At 43.3% G+C, this 20,963-nt stretch overlaps 1 protein-coding gene across 2 annotated transcripts in view; it reads left to right on the top strand.

The window, feature by feature from the left end:
* The first annotated feature begins 8,690 nt into the window (after nucleotides 1-8,690).
* The window catches only part of LDLRAD3 (low density lipoprotein receptor class A domain containing 3), a 118,586-nt gene continuing 106,313 nt past the window's right edge, over nucleotides 8,691-20,963 (top strand). For both annotated transcript variants that reach the window (XM_037395658.1, XM_037395657.1), the window contains exon 1: nucleotides 8,691-8,807. In XM_037395658.1, coding sequence (XP_037251555.1) covers nucleotides 8,774-8,807 — 34 coding nt within the window. In that variant the 5' untranslated portion in view covers nucleotides 8,691-8,773. The remainder of the gene's footprint in view (nucleotides 8,808-20,963) is intronic.

Here is a 20,963-nt window from a genome sequence, read left to right as displayed (position 1 = left end):
TTTGCTTTCCTATCTGGACCATCTCTCTACTGCAGTACTTCCTGGCTCAATTCATGTGGGACCAACAATCCCAGTTATGTTCATCCAGACGTAGCAGAAAGCTTTTACTGAGCACTCCCTGCAGACCAGGGAAACCATCAAAGTGAGTGTTTCAATATGCCATTGCTCTCTTGTGTAAAATAAGAGCAGCTCCATGTTACGACTTGGGGTCTTATTCCCTTCCAACTCTGTGCATCGATCACAAACAAACAAACAGAAAATACTAAAAAGGTATGCGAAGCATATCGCTTATCTAATTCCAAACTATATCTGTATCTATACTGTGTGCAGTCCAGCTGAGACAACTAAGGTGATGGGCCAGATTCATTCAGCTGTTGCTCTTCTTCCTCCATTAGGCACTAGGAAATAGAGATGCAGTATTTCTGGCCCCTGCATCAGACCTCTGGTCATACAAGCTTGTGCTGTGTTCTTATATATTAAACATGGTTATACCAGCACAGTTCTCAGTTAGGAAGCCTCAAAGTGTTCAGAAGTTGCAGCACGGAAGTGGGAGATGTGCTTTCCTCAAAACAGGGCTGCCAGAGCCACCGCACTAACAATGCTGCAGACACCTAAGTCTTCCATTTTCACCATGCACCCAAAATGACATGTCATTAAGGGGTACTTGCAATAACCAGGGAGTTCTTCACACTTCTGAAAACTAGACAAAATTGAAAAAGTTCCTGTGTGGGTCATAAATTTCTACTGAGCCTCCTGTGCTTCCCAGGGTGCAAACCTCGCTGTGCTCACTACTGATGGTTGCACCTCAGGGGCTGGAGAAATGATCTGAGCCCGTTTGAGCAGCCCCTCTGCCCCAGGAGAGCTGGGTGCCCCCAGCTCACCCGGTGCTGGCTCTGGCACTGTAAAGAGGTTATGGTTCACTTCAGGCACAGCCAATCTGATGTCTGTGCAAATGTATGAGCTGGCACACTGTGGGTGAGATTCATCTCCTCTTAGCTCCAGACATTTTCAGTGCATTTTTTTCCACTAGAGCCAGACATTGTGAACTTCTTTCACACTTGATGGAGAGAAATAGGTGTTTCTGAGGATTTAACACCTCTTGAAGCAGACGTTTAAAAAGTTAGATGAACCCTAAAAGTGCTTGCTAGGAGGACTTTACCCTTGTACATCTTGAGGAACATTAGTCATGGAAAAGACTGAATTCTGGACAAACTCTAAATTCCAGATTACCATTTAAAAATATAACATTTCAAACAAACATTGTAATGTAAACAATTACTCAATTTACCCTTGTTAGCAAACACAAAATTATTTAATTCACAGTTTTTCAAATACCAGCTGGGTTCCCAGTTAGGAACTGCAAACACCACGTAGATTATCTTCTCATGACATCTTATTACTTTGCACTTCAAGAAGGCTTAGAAAAGAGAAGATGGGTTCCTTTCTTCACCTGTTACCTAATCACAAAGTCATTTTGTGGTCTGATTAAGAACCTCAGGGTTCAATTCTGAAAGAATTGATCAGGCACTCAGAAAATTCAGTTTTAGCTTAGGTCTTGTTTTCCTATGAAGGTTTTAGCATCCTGGCCACTCCATTCCTTCCCACCTTGTATTTTTAATGACTTGCCTGCTTCTTGTTGCATCTCCTCTACCCTGTATACAAGGCCATCAGTGTGAGATAGCACCAAATATTTTGTGAAAATATATAAAAAATAAATTCTCACATATGCACATAAAAGGAGGCTTTCATGATGTGTTTTTTTCATGGCCTGGAGCAAAAGAGAGGCACTTTACTTTTAAAATAGGTGTTAAATCAGAAGCATGAGTTAAACTCTCAGACCTTCAGGTGGCATAGATGCCATAGGTGGCATAACATTTTACTTTAGCTGGGGATTTACACACATAATGGAGTTTTATCACATTTTCCTGCAAATTACAGCAAACTTTCATCATCAAAACATACCAATTTAACTTCTGTTATTTATTTGTTAGAACCCCTTTAAGGGATAGCTGGAGCTAAACTGCTGTGGTCCTGCTAGGGGACAGGTATTGATCTGGGCATTCATTTATTGATTATATACTTTACTGCCAAATAATCCTCTCTGCTTGTTTTCATCTACTTTAGATTCTGGAAGCAGTCTGGAAATTTCACACACTGCCCATTACATTAATGGAAAGTATTGATATGCTAATTATCCAGGAGGTCATTGGAAGACCTGGGGACAACATAATCATCTTGCTGTTCTACATTCTGTCTATGATTACTTATTTTGAAATCATTAGCTGAAAATATTGACAGGTTAGGTAATGAATAAAGCTCACATCAAAGAAACAACATTACTTTTTGAATTAAAAAAAAACACCCTGCAAATGCAATGGATTTCTAATGAGTTCCTCCAGAAAACACCAGTACTCAGAAGGTCAAGTATAATAAAACTGTGACCTCCGTGGGTGAGGCGTGCGGGGTGAGGAGCTTGCAAACAAGAACTGTCTGGCTTTGTAGCTAGAGAACTGTAACTATAGAACCACCTAATTTATATGTACATTTATAAATATGTAAAATGGAAAGGATGCAAATTTTTTGAAATTGCTTTTATTTTGCAATTGAATCTGATAGTGTAGCCTCCTGCCGCTCCACAGAGTAGGATTAAAAGGTAAAACAGGCATCAAAACATTCTATCAGCTTTTCTGATTTCGAACTGTGTCCTTTGTATCAGAGACCTGGAACAGGGAATTTTCTTGGCTTGAGCTAGGGATGTGGGGATGTAGAATTGTCTAGAAAGACTGGGGCAACCACATATGTTGTGGGTGGGTGGGTGGGGGTGGGGCTGGGAGTGAGAAAACAGTTCTGAAAATTTTCCAGCTGATATTTAACATAGCTTAGAGTAAAATGGAGGGAAGGAAAAAACAGCTGTGTGCCACCTGAGCTATATAACTGAGAGGTGGCATCCTGCACCTTTTGTATTATCAGGGAAAACTTAGACATCACCTGGTAATACTCACAAGTTGCCGTCATGGTGGGCAGAGTGATGAGCTAAGACCCTTGCCCTACTGGCAAGCTGTGCCCTAGGACATGCTGCTACTGCTGTGGCATTACAGCCTCTTACCATGGCTTTGGCAGTAGGGGAGAGCTCAAAACCAAGTGCATCCCATTGCGCTAACAGCAGGGCAGTCATGCACCACCACTGATGCAGTTTGTGCTAGGGAAGGGCACGACAGAACTGAAATTGTGAAGCCCGAGGTTATGCCTGTGGCACAAAAAAGGGAAGGATTTTTGCCCCCCACTCCTGCCTAGTCCCAAAATCAGAAGCGAAGGGTAGATAGGAGGTAGATGAAGGAACTCAAGCAGTGATGAGCCTGAAAGCGTGGGCAAGAGTCTAAACATGCTCTCAGAGTGTGGTGTAGTCTTCTGGAGCAGTGTGGCGGGCCTCTCACTGTGGGTCAGTAAGAGGGACGTAGGCAGGGTGCGTAAAGATCTACTGTGCAATGGAGAACAGTCCCACGTTGCTCAGGGTATGGGCAAATTTGCCTTGCAAGCCTTTTCCATCTCCAGTTGCTGAGTCCCAAAGAGAGAACGCCATTATGGCTGCAGCTTAGGCCAAATGGGAGCTGTGCAGCAGGGGGCTTTTTGCAGATTTTGTGAAGAAAAAATTAAAATGAATGGGCCAGAGCCTCAGGGCCTTCCCTTTCCATAGCACTAGGACAGAAAAGCCAGCAGCTATTGTAGAGCAAGGGGGTTCTGTGCATTTTCTAATATGCTGAGCCCACAGCCTGGCAGGAGAGGAGGAAGAGAATTTAACACTTAAGCTGGCTTAATTTGTACTAGCAGAACATCCCAGATACCCCTTCTGGATGCTCATTAAAACACTTTTTGCACACAGAACATAGAGTAGCTGCAATCTGCAAGACCAGTCCCAATATTAACTGTTTATGTTTCATGTGCCTCAGGCAGCTGTGAGCAGTGAGCTCCTGGGAGCACAAGAGGCAGGCCACCGTGGCTGAGCAGATGCCTGAATCCAAGCCTGGCACTTCTGGAGCTCAAGGAAAGTGCACCGGTTTGCCCAGGTGCTTCCTGTTGCTGGAGGCTCTGGAGCCCGTGGTATGCAGGGGATGGGGGAGGCTTGTCTCACTCGCTCTTTGAACTCCATAGTAGTTCAATTTGCTTTTTTGAGAAAGCTGCCAATGTAATTGCCCAGGTCTGAGAACTGTTCCTTACTTTTCATTTGATCGTTATGTTTTCGACTGGCATAGTGATGAGGACCACATCAATGCATACAGTTAATAACGCTTTACATGTTAAGATGTTATGAGAGAACCATACGAGTGATATGAGGAAATCTGAATGCCTATTATGACTCCTTTGAAAACTGATCTCCGACTGTTTTCTAAAGTGAATAATGTTGCAACAGTCAGGAGAGCTTCAAGCTTGATGCAGAGCTAAAGATCAAAACATTGCAAAGCCATAATGGAGATGAATTCTAATGGATAGATGGATATAGGCTGATATGCTAATATACCTGTTTAACTTGATAGATGTTAATGATGATTACAAATTTATAAATGTATTTGGATCTACATTTATCATTTTGCTGCAATATATTAAAAATTGGATTATTATTATTTTGAATCCATCAAGAAGCTGTTGCTAAGCAGAGCTCCAAACTCCCTGGCTTGCTAAGTAGCAGCTCAGTCATATACAAAATACTGCAATATATTATTAAATTTTTTTATCCTTAATTAAAACAGTCCTGACTTTTTATCATCATCAGTCCTGTCACTGGGCATGACACATATAAATGACTAGAATTAATTTTTTTCAAAGCACTATTTCCAGACTGAAGCCAGCAAATTTAGATTGCATCTAGAGACATTATTACAGTTTTCTCTTTTCCCTTGTTTAGGCAGTGTGAACTCCCTAAAAAGCAACTTCTAGTTTATAAGAATGATTGTGAAATTAAATATGAGTTGTATACTAAGCTGGTTAGAAATGAGAAATGAAAAATCTGAGCTTCAGCTTACAACATGCTGAGCACTGGTATCTTTTAGAGGGGTCGGGTTCTCTTGGAGATGCAGATGCCCTGCAAGGTACTTAAAAATTTGTGTCCCCCTCCCCAGGTAGGAACTGACAGTCTGCCAATATGAGCTGAAGACACTCTGTCATCTACAATAACCTAAAAAGAGCAGCCTTTAGGTTAATAATTGATAGAGATTAGTTTCAATAAGCATCTGGGTATTTCTTTTTTTTATAGCAAACCCTTTATGTTATTGGTTATTTTTCGTCTGGGCATCTCAGAAGAATATGTAACCAAAAAGGGGTTAAACCCCACAATCCTGGTGGCAGGTTTGCATTACAAAGATTAACTGCCTGCCCCTTAGCAGCACAGTAAGGTGGAGAGAGAATTTTATACCAAAGCCAGATATTCTCACACCTATTCTTCTGCTGTCATCAGGCACCCAAACTTTGACACACGGTTTGCTGAAAGAGCACCTGATCTATACAGACTTGCCACAAAGAAATTTCTAAGCAGGGCAGAATGCAGCTATGATGTGGATGGAGACAATGACTGTGTATCTCTAACACATAATTTCGCACCCACACAAGGCAGTACTCATGCAGGTCATCCCCATCCTCCGTTAGTACTTCCATTCCATCTGTCCCTCTTCCATTACTTCAGCTTCCCTGAAGCCACCTGCAGCCTTCCTGTGGAAGAGTGCAACTATGTGAGCCATGTGGACACTGCCATCACATGCAGTTTTTTATTAAATGCTGTTTGATGTCAGGAGATTGGGATGTTTGTAAATTAAAAGATTGCTGATTTCATTTCAAGACAGGGCAGAAGGTGAAGTTGCATTTGGAAATTAAAATCGAGCAGCAAAATCCCACACCTTTTATTAGAGTCACGAAGGAAGCGCCAGAAACATTGGCTAGTAGCAATTGTGCTAATGTAAATGAGCCTTCTCTGACAAGCTTGGCTCTGAAGAAAGTTTCCCTTCCCAGCCCTTAGCCATAGTGCACAAAGATCCTGCCAAGATCACAGGCCAAGCGCAGCATAATTTACTATGAAGCTAACAGAAGCAAGAAAAAAAATGGGGTTTTTTTTCAGACTATATTCCTTGTCTGTTATGATCATTGGCTGGTACCCTGCATTACTGGTAGCCATTCAGAATCTAACCACATTCTGAGCAACATGAAATTACTTCTTTATCCTTGCAGTATCTTTGTGGTGTAGGTGGCTTGTAGTTTCATCAAGAGCCAAAGCACGGGCAGACAAGAGTGACTTGCTCAAGGCCACACGAAGTCTGCAACAGAGCTGGGATCACATGTTGCTTCCAGGTGCAAAATGAGAAATCCACCCTGGTGATATGAAGGCAGTTCATATGAGGGTAAGGTGACTCAGAGCATGTACTGTTGACCTGAAGTCTGTGGTGCCACTCAGTTACAGATACCCAGACCTCTTGTTTGCTGGCTAATCTAGTTTGAAGTTTGCTAGTGTTCAGACATACCCACTCAGAATCGACAGTGCACCTATATGCAAGATAGCTAGAAAGAGGATTTAACTAGAACATGGGATAGGCTGTGGTGATCAAACACATGGCTCAGCTACAACTGGCCAGCCCCTTCGATCCTCTTTTCCCTTTATTTAGCCATGTTTTTTCCTCCTCAATCTACCTCAAACCTTCCTTTTCCCCTCCTTTAGTCTTTGCCCTAAACATTCTATAGTAAGTCTTGCATGTCCCCAAAACGTTTTTTGCATTGCATCTCTAAATGCGTCCTATACCATAGGCAATAACCACCTTTAGCTTGCAAGTCATCTGGGAGACAGTTTCTTGATTGACTTATCTTAGCAGACTTCACACCAGGTAGGAAGGTCTAATCAAGTCTTCTCTGATGTACCTAGAAGCAGCCAATGTTGTATGCTCTGGTTTCCCTGATGAGGTTACTGAGGTTTCTCTGCCTGTCTTTGTTCTTCCTGCATCTTTTTATGTACTTTTAATTGTATAACCCGACACCCACAAGGTAAAACGAGGAATCACACTGGACCCTTTATCCTGTGCTGACTAATAAACTGAGGTGAATAAAATGCTTTTACAGCTTGAGAGCTTCCCGCTTAATCCCTTAGCAGACTAGAAGATCTTGCTCTTTTGGTAACTGCCAAGGAGGCCACCCATCCATCTTACTTCGCCTCTTAACCCCTATTGCTGCATGTAGTCGGGGTGAGTTGGCTGGAGCTGGCTGAGTGGCGAGATGGGTCACGCTGGGTTGTCACACTGGGAGCCCAGGCAGAAAGGGCAGCGGCTGGGGACCGGGGTCCTGGCAGGCAGAGGAAATTCCCACAGCCACATCCCTCAGGGGTCAAACCCCACTCCTCCGTCTCAGCCCCCCTTCTGGAAACTAGTTCCCAAGATGACTTCCACGTGGGAATTAGCTATCAGGGATTAAAATACCATGAAAGAACTAACAGAAGCTAAATTAAAATATGCAAATAGAAGTCTTATTTTAAATACAAAATAAAATTGATTCTTCCAAATGGTGTGAAAACCTTACCAATAAATCTCGAGCCCCTCTGACTATATTAAATGAGTTGTAAGAATTCTGCCTGAAACCGTATTTTTGTCCAGATCAGCTGAGCAGTTTTAGAAATCATTTGGCAGCTTTTTACTGTTATAAACTAGCTTTAATTCTCAGCTAAAATACCTTCTGCACTAAGCTCTCCTCTTCAGCTATTAAATACGTGCTTGCAAGCTTTTTAGGGAGTTAAAACTTTATTCTATACACCTGCAGATCTACTTATGTACTTGACATACACACATGAGGGAATACTTTACAATCAAAAGGTACCACTTAATGAACAGGCAGCAATTTTCCCATAAAAGTAGAACAGCTGATGTGCCAATGTGGGTTTTCTTCACTCCTGAAAAACAATGTTGTTAAAGCAAGGCCCACCCCTCTTCCCACAGAAGCCAGGTGGGATCAGGATCGGGCCCCTAGACTGAAAATGCAGTTTAAGATGCCTAAATCCTGGGTTTCAGAGCTTTGCAAGGATATGAAGTCCCACATGCTAGCTCTGATTGACTGGCTATAATGCAAATGTCTCATTCTCCGTTTGGGGAATGATGAGAGGAGCACACGCCAGAAGATGGCACGGGAGACACTTTGAGAGCACCACATTGCCCTGTATCGCAGAAGGGGCACAGCAAGCGTTTCTGCACCTCGCGAAGGCCCGCGGGTTGCAGCTCTGACCCCAACCCTTCCAGCGGTCGCTAAAGGGCTCCCGCCTGCTGCCACTGGACACCTCCTCACCGTCCTCAGCACCGGCTGCAGGTGCCTGACCGGCAGCAGAACTGGCGAAGCCGAGGCGGCCGTGCCACCTGCCAGCGGGGCGGGGGGCAGCTGCGGCGCACGAGGCCGGGGCACCGGCACGGCACGGCCCCGCTCCCGAGCGGGACACCGGGACGGCCCTGCGGGGCGGGCTGCCGCCAACGCTCCGTTCGCTGGGGGTCCCGGCCGGGCTTTCCCAACTCCCCGGCCGGCTGGCAGGGCCCCGGGCCCAGGCCCCGCCCGGGCGGGCTGCGGCGAGCCGCCGGCGGGCTGGGGCGGTGTCGGCGGCGGCGGCGGGTGAGGGCGCCCGTCCGGCGGGGCGGGGCGGCGGCCGGCACCGCCCTCGGGCCCTCCCTCCGCCCTCCCTCCGCCCCGCCGCCCCCGGCCGCAGGCTCCGGCGGGGGCGGACTGCCGGAGCAGCCCCGAAGTTTGTGGAGCGGCCGGCGCCGGGGCCATGTGGCTGCTGTGGCTGCTGCTGGGCTCGGCGGGTGAGTGCGGGCGGTGGCGGCGTCCCGGGGCGCTGCCCGGGAGCGAGGGGGCGTGCTCCGCTCGGCGGAGGAGGGCGCCGGGGCCTCCCTGCCTCCCCCCGGCGGCTGGTCGCGGGCCGGGCCGGGGGCGCCGCCGGCCTCCCCTGCCCTGCCCTGCCCTGCCCTCTCCCCGGCTCCTCTCTCCTCCCCCTGGCGGGCCGGGCGCGGGGCACCGCCTGCCCGCGGCTCGCTGGGTGGGCCGGGCCGGACGGGGGCGTCTCCGCCCTCTCCCTCCCTCCCCTCAGGGCGTGCTCAGGGTGGTCCCGGCGCCGCCGCCAAGCGTGGTGGGGCCGCTGTGACGCGAGGCGCCCGGAGCGGGGCCGGGGCGGGCGGGCAGGTCCCAGGGCGGGCGCCCCTGGGCCGAATCGACGGGCCTGCCGGTATAGCCCGCGCCGGGCCGACTCGGTCCCCCTTCTCCCTTCTGAGGCCTCCCCGGGGCGGAGGCCGTCGCGGGTGCAGCCGCCCGACCCTGCGGCGGTGCGCGGGCTGGCTGTGGCCGGCGCGGCGCCGGGGTCCCTGCACCCACGTGAAGCGCTCGGGTCCCGCTGGCTTCACCTGGGGTGCTGAAGGGGGGTTTCGTACTTGTTATGCGTGTTCATCTGGATATAAGTTCTTTCTCCCCTCGCGGTCGGCGTATGTCTGTCAAAGTCGGCGAGTTGATGATGTTTTGTGCAGCTTTGCTGCAGGTGTGAATTATTTCTGCAACATGATCTTAGCGGGCGCTTTTCCAGACAGTGTAAGTAGCCCGGCTGCATGCTGCTCTGTGTGTTTCCGAATCACGCCTCAGTGATGAAGTGATGACACGCAGTGGGTACAACTCAGATTATCAAGTTCAATTTCTTTCTTTCGAAGAGTGTTTGTTGTCCTGGAGAACTGATAAGTTTCACAGCTTCCGTGACACAAGTTTGTTTCGAGTTTGGTGTGGATGGGTAGGAAGGAGAAGTGTCACAGGACTTGGACCTGTTTTGAAATAACAGAACTGCACCTTTCAGCTGAGACATCCATTAAGTCTTGTGTAGGTTTGGGTGTCTCTGCAGAACTATTTCAGGAGTTCCTTTTTTTGGAAAACTGGGCAAAACTCAGGTTTGTTTATCTGGATTGTGTCGCCTTCTTCCTTACTAATTTCCATTTTACTACAGTAACATTGCCAAAATTGCACCTGATTATTCAAAGCAAGGAATATGTTTCCATGCATTGAATATATGTGCTTGCAATATCACCCTTAGGTTAATACGCAGGGTTCCATGCTACAGGACACTGATTTTTACATACAGAGATTTCCCAGGCACTCACACCCCATGTTCCTGCTCCACCTCTGCCCCGGGAGCAGTAACCAAGAAGACCTGTTTCTCATACAGAAGTTAGTACTTCAGCTTTTTGACAGCAAACTGTCACCCTTGGACAACAGTTACCTTGAAGTTATTTAACCAGAAACTCTGGCATGCTTCGGGGCAGATTCAAAGAGCTCTCTGAAACTTTTTTTTCCTCATGTGTTCTGTTTTTCTTTTGAAGAATGAAGTATGTGGTCTTTGGGGATTTGTTTTTTAGATGTTGCTTCCTCTGTATGTTTTGGCACCCTTGCAAGCTTCCCACAGGGAGAATTAGTTTGTCTCTGCCTGGCCTTCACTCTGTTTTGAATTTTAGTTCTGGTAACTCCTGAACATATTTCTTTTCCTCTTGAGTCTTTTTTGGGTACAGATGGGCAACTTTGAAACTCTGGTGATCAACTTCAGTTAGCAGAAAGTAAACACTGTGTAATGTCTCAGTCTGAACAGTTCTGTTAGTGAAGGTTTGCAAGGCAAAGTTGGATCTTTTATTTACATCTTTGTTCTTAATATTATAGTTAGATCGAATAGTGCTTTTGATCCTGAAAGACTTTAACTGCATGGAAAAGGTTCTACCTTGTTATGATATATAGTGTGAACTTACACCAGGCTGGTTTAATTTCAGCTTGTAATTGATCAGAAAGAAACTATTGATCTGGAACTGTAACCTCTGTTCCCTGTGCAGGACTCCCCGACTTCCTTGCTTTCCTTTTCCAGTCCCTGCCTCATTTCAAGTCTCATCAGGCTCTGGGGTGTGTGCACACACATGCACACCCAGACTCTTTCATCTCTCCGTGCTCTTGCCAGTATAAGCAGGTTGTGCTCAGCTCTCATCCCCTCCTGCTGCCCTACGTGTGCCATGGCCTAACCCAGTTCACAGCGCTTTGGCTCATTGTTAGCCCAGAAGTCCCTGGATGTGGGTTAGGTCCTGCAAGGATTCCAGTTACCGGCTTAGACTGTAACAACATTAGTGGATTGAGTTAATGTAGAAGAAAGTTTGTTAGAAAACAGACATCTATGTTTATCTTCTTCCACAGTTTGTATTACTTAAGTAGTACAAGCTGAGCTACACACAGTTACAGTAAGTTTAGGAAGGTATTGCCTCAGAGAATTGCAAGTACATTATAACTGAATAAAACAATAACATGTAAATAGTCACTAGAAGAAAAATTAACTCTTTGTAATGCTGACTACTGCTGTGCTGTGTTTTGAAGACAAAATTTCTTTTTGTTCAAAGAAACCTAAATCTACTGAATAAGTTTTAAACATAGATTTATGTAATTTTTTTTCTTCAACCTGTATGTCATCTATTAAGGAGATAAATGATGGCAGGAGTCACAAACATTTAGCTAAATAAACAGCTTTTAAGAAGTGTGATTACGAAGTGAGTGGAAAAGGAAGATCACTTTTTTTATGACAACTACAAACGTTCCTGTTTTGGCTGTGAAGTAGATCTTAAGAATGTCAGTCTTCAGCTGGCTGGAGAGTCAGAATGCAGTGCACAGCGGGAATTCCTGAGTATGGTCCCCGAAATGTCACAGTTCAGTGTACGGACCCTTCTGATGCATGTCAAATGTATAATATCAATATTATATCTCTTACAATATACGCAACTTGCTGTGTATTAAATAAGTGGAGGCTTCTGTGTCTTGTTCCCTCCAGTCTTTTGGTCTACTACTGTTGCAATCGGACCCCATTCCACAGACAGGGTAAACATGCAGGGCCACATGTGTTCATTGCAATTTGCAACTGTGTTTCAAAAACTTGGAACAGAACAGAACATCCCCCAAATCAAGCAGGGGTAGGAACTGCTTGAAGAGTAATGTTACCACATTAATCTGCATCGTGTAATGTCTGCTAGCTTAAAACTTCCACATGCTACTAAGGAAATATCTAGTATTTCCTTACATGGGTCTTAATTTGCACTGACATTGAGAAGTATTGCTTTTAGTAGAGTTTCTTTGCTGAAAACCTCTATGTACTGCATGGGAAGAGCACCGCTGAATACCATTCTACTCTGCTGCTGTGTAAGTAGAGAAAGCAAGAAAACCACTCTCAGTTTGGAGACTTGTGTTTGTCCTGTGTGTACAGTAGGTCTATTTTGTATCGTTGCTGTAGTCCTCTTGAAAAGTCTTAAACTGGGTCTAGTGCTCGATAACCAGGGTTTGTATCTCTCTCAGTACACAAGCCAGCTGCGGGCTTGCGTAGCACGTCAGTGTATTAGAGATGGACAAGGCTTCCTTAGTAGCTTTGGCAAGTCAAGAAACTTCCAACTTGGCAAAGTAATAGGAGGAACCGGTGAAGCACTGTATGTTTGATGAAGGCGTAAGTCTGCCAGCAGTCGTGATGAGAGCAGCCGGGAAGTATTAACCTTAGTGCAAAGCTCCACATCCATGCTGGGGAGAATGTTTGGGATTTCTCGCAGGAGCCAGTGCGGTGCCTGGAGACGTTATTCTCATATCGGTTTCTGGTTATTGAATGTTTGAGGCTGTTGTCAGACTTTACTCTTGAAGTAGATTTTTAATGCGGGGACTGAAGTAAGCAGATGGTGATTTCGTGGCTTTTGTGTAAACTTAGGGATTTGAATAGTGTGAGGGAAAGGGATGTGTCCTTGGCTAGACTTCCGCAGGTTCCTGTTGCTTCTCAGATGTGGGGAGTTGCAGGGCCCAGGTGCTTCCAGCCATCCCATCCCACTCGGGATGACTTTGCCACAGCAGTAGCCTGCAGCTGTCAGGGGCCATGAGGCTAAAAGCATGACTGGCAATGTTGCAGTCATATGTTGTGATAGGAAGTAGAGATTGTTAACTATAAAATAAGTACTAAAAATACAGCTTTTGTATAAATGTGAAATAAAATGTAAGCTTACAGTCAGTCTGCGGTGCCTGATAGACTGGGACACTAGCTAGCTCTATGCTTTAGATGAAAAAACTTCCTGATGATACTATAATATGTTAATTGTGACAACAGTAACCTGTATTCTACTTCCATTTGTATGCTGATTATCAACCGGGTGAGGAATAAAATGGCTCCCTTTGCTGTAAATCCGGTAGACTAAAAGAGAGGTGGTGGTTTGATAGGCAGCAATGATGAAATGAGCTAAGGTTCAAGCACTGTTTTAGGGCAGTAGTGTAGGAAAGTCTAATACAAAATTAATTTATCACCTGGAGACAGACTCTTTGTATTTGTTTGCATTGTTAAATTTTATTTTTCCAAACTGGTAAATCTTACCAGAATAGTTTCTGTGAGATATCCTGTCCTGTGGTTGATCTCTCTATCTGTATAAGCAGAAATGCAGTAATGGAGGAGGCCTGAAAAATCTGTAGTGTGAGATCTGCTGTGATGATAGCAGTGCTCTATATGTCAGTATCTTGTCTGTTGTGGAAGCTAATGATGAGTTTCATGAATTGGTAGGAAGCCTTGTAGGCTGTCACTGTTCAGTTGTCCTGCCTGCTGCAGACTGAAGCTGTTGATATCCTACCTTTGGTAGAAGGCACTCTGTGATAAGTATTTAAACGGGGATTTTCAGGGTTTGAACTTGAAAACAGTTTTGTTGTGCGCAGATAAGTTTTGAAGATGAGGGAGAAAGATCTTATGCCTCAATAGTTATTTTGGGCATTTTTGTCTTTTCACGCATTAAAGCAAAACTCTTCTGCTCTGGTGAGATCTCATAACAGGACACGCCAAGAAGTAGAATGGAATATTTCAAGTGAAACCAGTTTTAATGATGTGTTTCAAGGTATCTTTACAGTGAAACATAAAATGGCAGACTGTCCTTTGCCTGAAATATAAGTAGGTCATGGTTGGAGGTAATTGTATATCAACCTTTAGTATAATCAGTTTATTGTAAATTTACTGACGACTGAAGAATTTTTGAGGGGGAGCTCGTACATGTTTTAAAAAAAAAAAAAGCACCAATGAAGATGAAAATCTAAACAAATAGCTTAAGAAAAACAAACCAAAAGTCTTGGTAAACACCCCTGCAGAAAGCATTTAACTAAATTAGTAACTCTGATAGTTAAAATTCTAACTTACATGATCCATGAAGGTTTCTGTTTGCCACGGTCCATGTGTGTATCCAGATACTTGCTTATATGACATGTACAAACTTGTTAAACTGCAGTAACTTGATCATGTGTTTGAGTGTTTTTTCATGCAGCCTCTTAGGCTAATAAAACTGTCAGATTAAAAGGCAGTTTAAGCCAACCTTATGTTGCATGTAGTGTTGGCTATCAGGACAGAAAAGTCCTTTTAAGGGAGAAGATGGTGTAATGCTAATTGGTTTTGGTGTGTGTTTGTTTTAATTTGCATATGGGAAATGTTGAGGCAGTGAGGAGATTTCTCAATGGGAGCCATTAGTCTCTGCTCATGCTTGTTCTTGGCTGTTTGCACAGATATCCAGATCTTGATTGCGAAGGAGTTTGTTCAATGAGATACCTAATTTAGCTGCAGCTTATAGAAATATGTCCTCTTTGAAAGTCTGAGAGAAATAATAGGTGCTTCCTGTTAGTGTAAGAAATGTGTTGAAGGACGGGGGAAATCATGTGGGTGGGTAATCAAAAGGGCCCAGATGAACAAAATCAAAAGGGAAGCAATTTGCAGGAGAGTGGCTGGTGAGAACTTTCTCCTCTGTGATCCTTAAGCCTTCTTCCTGCCATGGGCTAGAAAGCTGTGAACTTGAGCACAATTAAAATGTGTCAAGCAAAGTTGCTTTTTGTGTATGAGTAAACAATTGTGTAAGTTGCTATATCAGAATGTGTGACGTCAGAGTGAACAGGGAACTGAGGTAATGTGATGGGGCCATGAAACTCAGCTAGAATGATCTCTCTTCCATAATAACAGGCTTTTAACCCAATATGTGGGATCATTTAGGATTAGAGGCTGATGAACTCATAGCAGATCTGGAGAGGTTCTGATACTGTGTCTTAGCTGAGGGGTTTCAGTTTTCAAATAGATTTAGTATCTCTCAGGTAGCCTGTGAGGCTTAATTTATTAAAGGTTGGGAAGTGTGTAAGTTGCATACAGTTGAAGTGTGATGTTGTGTTATGAAATATTTTGCTTCAATGGGGCCAAAATACAATTTTTTCAGTTTTTAATGCTATATTTTGTATTGGTCTTTTTCTTTTCTTTTCTTCTTCTTTTTTTCTCTTTAGTAGGGATCCTGTTTGTTTTTTTCTTTTAAATGAAAGGCAAATCCCCAAGTGCCACACCATGCTATGAGTCTCTGGTGCTGGGATATTACATTTCATCTGCTTAGATTATTATTCTAGACAGCTTCTAGGGGATGTGTGGGAGATTCCTGGTTCGGGGTTCTTTTATTGAAGATTTTAGATTGAAATCAGTTATATCAGGTGAGGTAGCCTATGTTGGTCTACTTTGAAACAGCTGGGTTTGTAGGATGAAAAGTTACATTTTAAGTAACATTTTCATGTGGGGATTTATCTCTGGTTTTGATAAAATGCGGTAATGTTACAGCAGCAAGTAGGTTGTGGCCCCTTAAACATTAAGATGTGAGTTCTGGCTACTTTGTGCTCAAATTCCTTGGAGTCCTTTCCCTTTATATTTTTTGCACGAATGTATAACTTCAGTTGTTAATGAATCAGATGATGCTTATAGCTCCAGACAGAATGCATTTGCCAGCCATATCTGTGTCAACTGAAGACTCGCAGACTGCTGGACAAGGCTGTTCAGGGTCTTAGTGCTGCAGGATCTACTGCAGGATGTATTACTGATCAGCAGTATGACTTTGGACAAGATCTATTTCATCACTGCACTCACTTCCATTTTACCCGTTTAATCAGGTTTTTTTGGACCCCAACTCTCTTTCCTTCCATCTTTCTTGACTGAAGTTCAGTCAAGAGCTATATGCTGCAAATAACAATAAGCATGTCTTTCTACAGTTCAAAATAGCTCTTTGCCTTGAAGAAATGTTCTGTCTTGCTGGCAGGGGTTGAATGCAAGATAAGTATATTTTTCTTGATATGTTGAATTTTACTTAAGTGTTCCTATTTTTCCTTTCTCATCTTTTGTTGTTGTTACAGTAAAGTCATTAAGATTCTTCAGAGGGATTTTAGATTTAGAAAAATGTGAAATGTGATACAGGTGCACAAAGTGATATAATTATGAAAGTCCATGTATTTGGCAAGTTGCACTTTTCCCATCTTTTTTAAGGCAGGGTAGGAGTTGGCAACTTGTAGTACTGTTGCTTGTCCAGGGTATTTGTCACTGGTAACCTGCTAGGCAGTACTGCATTGAACCTGCTAGTCAGTGGCTGCTCACAGGGAATGTGGTCATTGCCCATACATGGCTGCAGCAGGTAACACTTCAGCTTGTGTTTTTGAGTTTGGAGGCTGCAGACGCAGTCTTGGGACTGATATTCTGCTGCTGTTCTCCTCCTGCAAGAATAAGCTACGTCTAGGGCTATTGAATGTTTCTGCTGGTCTTTCTATAAGCTTAGCTAAAATTCTGCAGCTAAAAATAGACATTATTTCTCAGACTGTGAATCGCTTTCTTGTCAATGCCAAACTTTCTTTGCTTGTATTCCCGTTCTGAGGCTGCATGCTGATGACTTAGCCTTCACTTGCTTCTTTCTGTACCTGATTTCTTACCTCACTCCTCCTCGCATCTCAGGACTCTTTCCCCCTTCCCCCCCTGCTTTGTGCCTCATGACCTCATCTGAAACTGTGCCCATTGCTGCATAGTTCTAGTCATGGATTTCCTCATCATGCCTTTGACTCTGTACTTGGAAAGAAGCTGTCATGTATGCTTATTATACGTATACCTACATACTAGGATTGTATGCTTCTGTAGGCCAAACCTGCAGCTGCGAATTGTTGTTTTTCTGTTGCCTCTGGCTATTGCAAGTGCTCTGTAGCACTCTGCTGCTTTTCTTTGGCTGCAGTCTAGTGTCCCAGTTCATATCGCTATTCTGTACTAAGTGTCTTTCCTGTACTTCATGATCCACTTCATCTTTCTTCCTGATTTGGATCTTACATTCAATGGAATATGAAATTACTGATATAGGAAACTTTGCTGCATAGGATGATATTATGCTGCTGGAGTTGCTCTTCTACCTGTCCTTCCCCCTATCCATTGCTTAGCTGTGCTGTGTGTGAAGGCCCAGGTTGGGGCTATGTGGAGCTTCTGCTGTGGTGGTCTCCCTAGGGGTTCTTGATACAGTTTACAAGTGAGTTGTGCATCTTGTGCAAATCACTCAGTTTCTCAGGGATCATCTGTGAACTACAGTTAATATTTACTTGCCACACAATGCGAGGTGTGCATGTATAAACGTCTAAATACTTTGTGATTGTGGGCACTGTTAGAGAGAGATATAAAATATGCTAGAGCAGTTCCTTGTGTCGTTAAATACGCAGAGGAGCTCTACTGTGCTTCACCTGCCGAAGCACATCAGTTCTTCATGAACAGGTAAATTGATAAAGTCAGCACTTAATGATCTCCAAAGGAAACACATTGCAGTCAGTGTACTTCAAAGGCAAGATGACTCCTCTAGCTAGCTAACCTGTCAATGGCACAAGTTGCTCTTATGACTAGAGCCAAGACTATGCAATCTTAAAAGCTGGATGGAACTGCACACTAATAAAATGAGTATATAATCTAACTGGAACCTGAATTGCATGTATTTTGTCTTGAGGAGAATGACTGTCTATGAGAACAGTTTGGGGCTCTGATGCTGATTGGGGATGGGGGACTAAATCTTCCATGATCTGAACAACAATAAGAAACATGTCTTATCAAGGAATGGGCATCATGTAGAGCAGTCTGCAGCTTTGCTTGTTTGGGTAACTGGAAAGACACAATACAGATGCTGACATAAAGATCAGTTCAGGCTGGCAGAATGCAAACTGCATTAGTGAAATCCTGGAGTCTGGAAGAACTGTACTTACTGCTCAATCAGTTTTAAAAGACTAAGTCATTAAACTAATTAGGCATAATTCAGAATTGCCTAACAAGCAACAACAGTGTGTGGTGATTGCTGTCTATACAAACTCAAAAAAGGCGCTGCTTTTTTTTTTTTTTTCTTTTAAGACAAGCTTTTGAAAAGCGGAAAGAAGGTGGAGAGGAACAAAAAAAATAATCCATGTGGCTGTTGTTAGTCGCATCTTTTAATAAAGTGCTGGCTGAATTTCAAATACCTGATTGTGAGTGAAATAAGCCTGTATGGAAGTAAAAGTAGAATTGTAAAAAACCCACAACAACAAACAACCCCTCCCCCCCAACTCAACCAAACAGAAAAAAACCTATTGTGAACTTTTAAATGAACAGATCATTCACTTTACCATGTAACCAAGGTTCTGAATGTTAAACTTTCCCTTTATTAAATCAAGTCCTATTGGAATTCCGCTTTACATTCTCTGAGAAATTTTTGTTTGTTAGCCCTCTCTTAAAAGGTGACATCTATCTACACTCGTTAGGCATTTTCAGTCTTGTGAATGTACCAACTTTGAGTATCAGCAAGTGAGAGAAATGAAGCCCTGTAATATTTCAGCCTATGAGCTCTAAAATGAACCACAACAGTTTGTCCTTTCACAGTCAGATGGAGGATTTGCCCCTAGATCTGCAAGCAATATGTGTTTTAGGAACCAGTTCTTTTTTCACTCTTCTGAAAAAGGAGCCACCATTTGTGATGAACAAATCAGGAATGTACTTCTGACCAAATATTAAAGTGATCTGACTAGAGCATTAGCAGATAAAAGACATTGACAGTAGAGTTCCTAAGAGTATTTATAAACAATACAAGTTGGTAGTACCAGTTGTACCCTAAAAATCTTCTGTGAGGAGTGTTAGGTCTTAAATGGCAAGTTTAAGGTAGAGTGTTGTCACCTTTTGGGATTTTTTCCTATAAGGTTTGGTAACAGTATCACAATCTTTGAAACACTTTCTCATTGCCATCTTTCTTTTCCAAAAAAGAGTCCAGAATAGTTTGTTACCATGTTTCATATTTGAATTATATGTCCATTAAAGGTAAGAGCATAATAGCCATTTTTTTTCCTCCACCCAGGTTTTTCATAAAATGTAGAAACAAAATGTTTTACAGCGTAATTTCTTACTTGCACTGCACTTTTCTTTTGGGAGTGCCTGTCCTTTTCAACAACTGAGATATTAGCAGACAGTTCATGGAGAATTCCTGAATCAGAGTTCCTCTCTTTTGAGATAACATATTAAAGTGTTTGTCTCTTATTTACATCAGGAGTATGAGTCCACCCAAATGTAGCGGGTACTTGACGACATTGCTTTGAACAGCTGTATCTTTTATTCAGTCTTACTTTTTTAATATAGCATAGAATGCTTTTGGCATTCTTATGCAAAACTATGCGTATTAGTTACAGCAAAAATGTCCTGTCTTCCTGCAGCAGCTTTGATAACTTTCAGGCTTTCAAAGTTAAAGACTCTCTACTTGTTAATGACTTCTGCATGAGTTAGGCTTTGGTATCTAATCAAATCGGGTATCCTTAAAATTTCTAATGGGATCCTTGAAAATCTGCCAATGGACTATTATAGGTTTTCTGATAAATTGTTTAAATGAAGCTCTGCCTTGCTATTTGGTTAACGGTCTTCAGGATAGCCTCAGGCTGCTTACTTTCCAATTTCCTTGGGTAATCTGTAGATAAACGTCCACCTTACTGGAGCTTAATGGCCAATTAGCTGAGTCAAATGAAATCTGAAAATACAAAAAGCGGTTCTGATCACTGGCAGGATATTCTTGTCCTAACTGAGGTTGAATCCAGAGTAGGTGGCTTGCTGACTGCCACTGCTCCTTGTAAGTAGTCTCATGGGGAAACCGTGTTCAGCCTGTAAAGCATGATTTAGCTAACTTTTTCCTGCAGTGTTGGTGGTTTATTTGTTCGCTCATCAATGTTGCAAAATTAGGCAGCCCACTTTTGTGAACAGGCTTTCCCATTTAAGAAACGTTCAATGTAACTTTGTTTGGGCCTGTATTGAAGAGACTTGTGTTTCTAAAATACCTGCTTGTTATCTCAGTTTTGGATGGGAAATATGTCTGATACGGGATATCTCAAAGGGGCAGTGACTTTTGGGAAACAGGGTACTCTTTCCACTTTTGCCAGGCTTGCCCTTGAAGGTGGGATGATTTGGGTCTTTGCAAACATGAGCCTTCCAAGCTCCTTTGCATATCCCTATAAGAAAACTAACTTGGCATAGATTTAGTAAATATTCCAGTGTTGTTTACTTCATTTTGGAAAGACTGTGTTGGCCTATTGTTTTGGAAAAAAATGTATTACTGAAATACTGTAGTAAATGTTTTGATTAGAGAACAGTTTGAGTGAGCTCAACTGTCAAAATTAAACCCTAGGTGTAAGCAGCTGTACCAAGAGCTAGTGTTTCCAGGGCAAAGTGATTTTGGATACCTTGAAATACACAGATTCATAATCTGTTTTTTAAACAAGCTTCCCAGGTTGTTCTCTTCTCCTCCCACAAATCACACCTCAGCATTAAACAAAAGTAAGTGGTAGGTATGTGTGTGTGCAAAAGGGAGACAAAAAAATGACACCATGCAAGGCGTTCTTATTGAGCTCCCATGAGTGTAAATAAGAGGATAGTTAATTCCTGTATCTAAAATGGCTTGAATTTTCTAGGTCTGTGGGATCACTTTTCTCTGTAGAGTCACTGTGTGAACTGAGTCTAGTTGGTAGTTGAGCAGGCAGGAGTTTGGGAAATTGAAGTTTCTTCTGTTATAGGGTGGGCCTACCTATATTTTGATCAGAATCCTTGGACAGGGTATTAGCTGCATACCTGCTCAAAGATTTTTGGGTATGAC

This window comes from Falco rusticolus, chromosome 7, assembly GCF_015220075.1.
Source record: "Falco rusticolus isolate bFalRus1 chromosome 7, bFalRus1.pri, whole genome shotgun sequence".
Taxonomy (NCBI): domain Eukaryota; kingdom Metazoa; phylum Chordata; class Aves; order Falconiformes; family Falconidae; genus Falco; species Falco rusticolus.
This window is presented reverse-complemented; position numbering and strand designations above follow the sequence as displayed.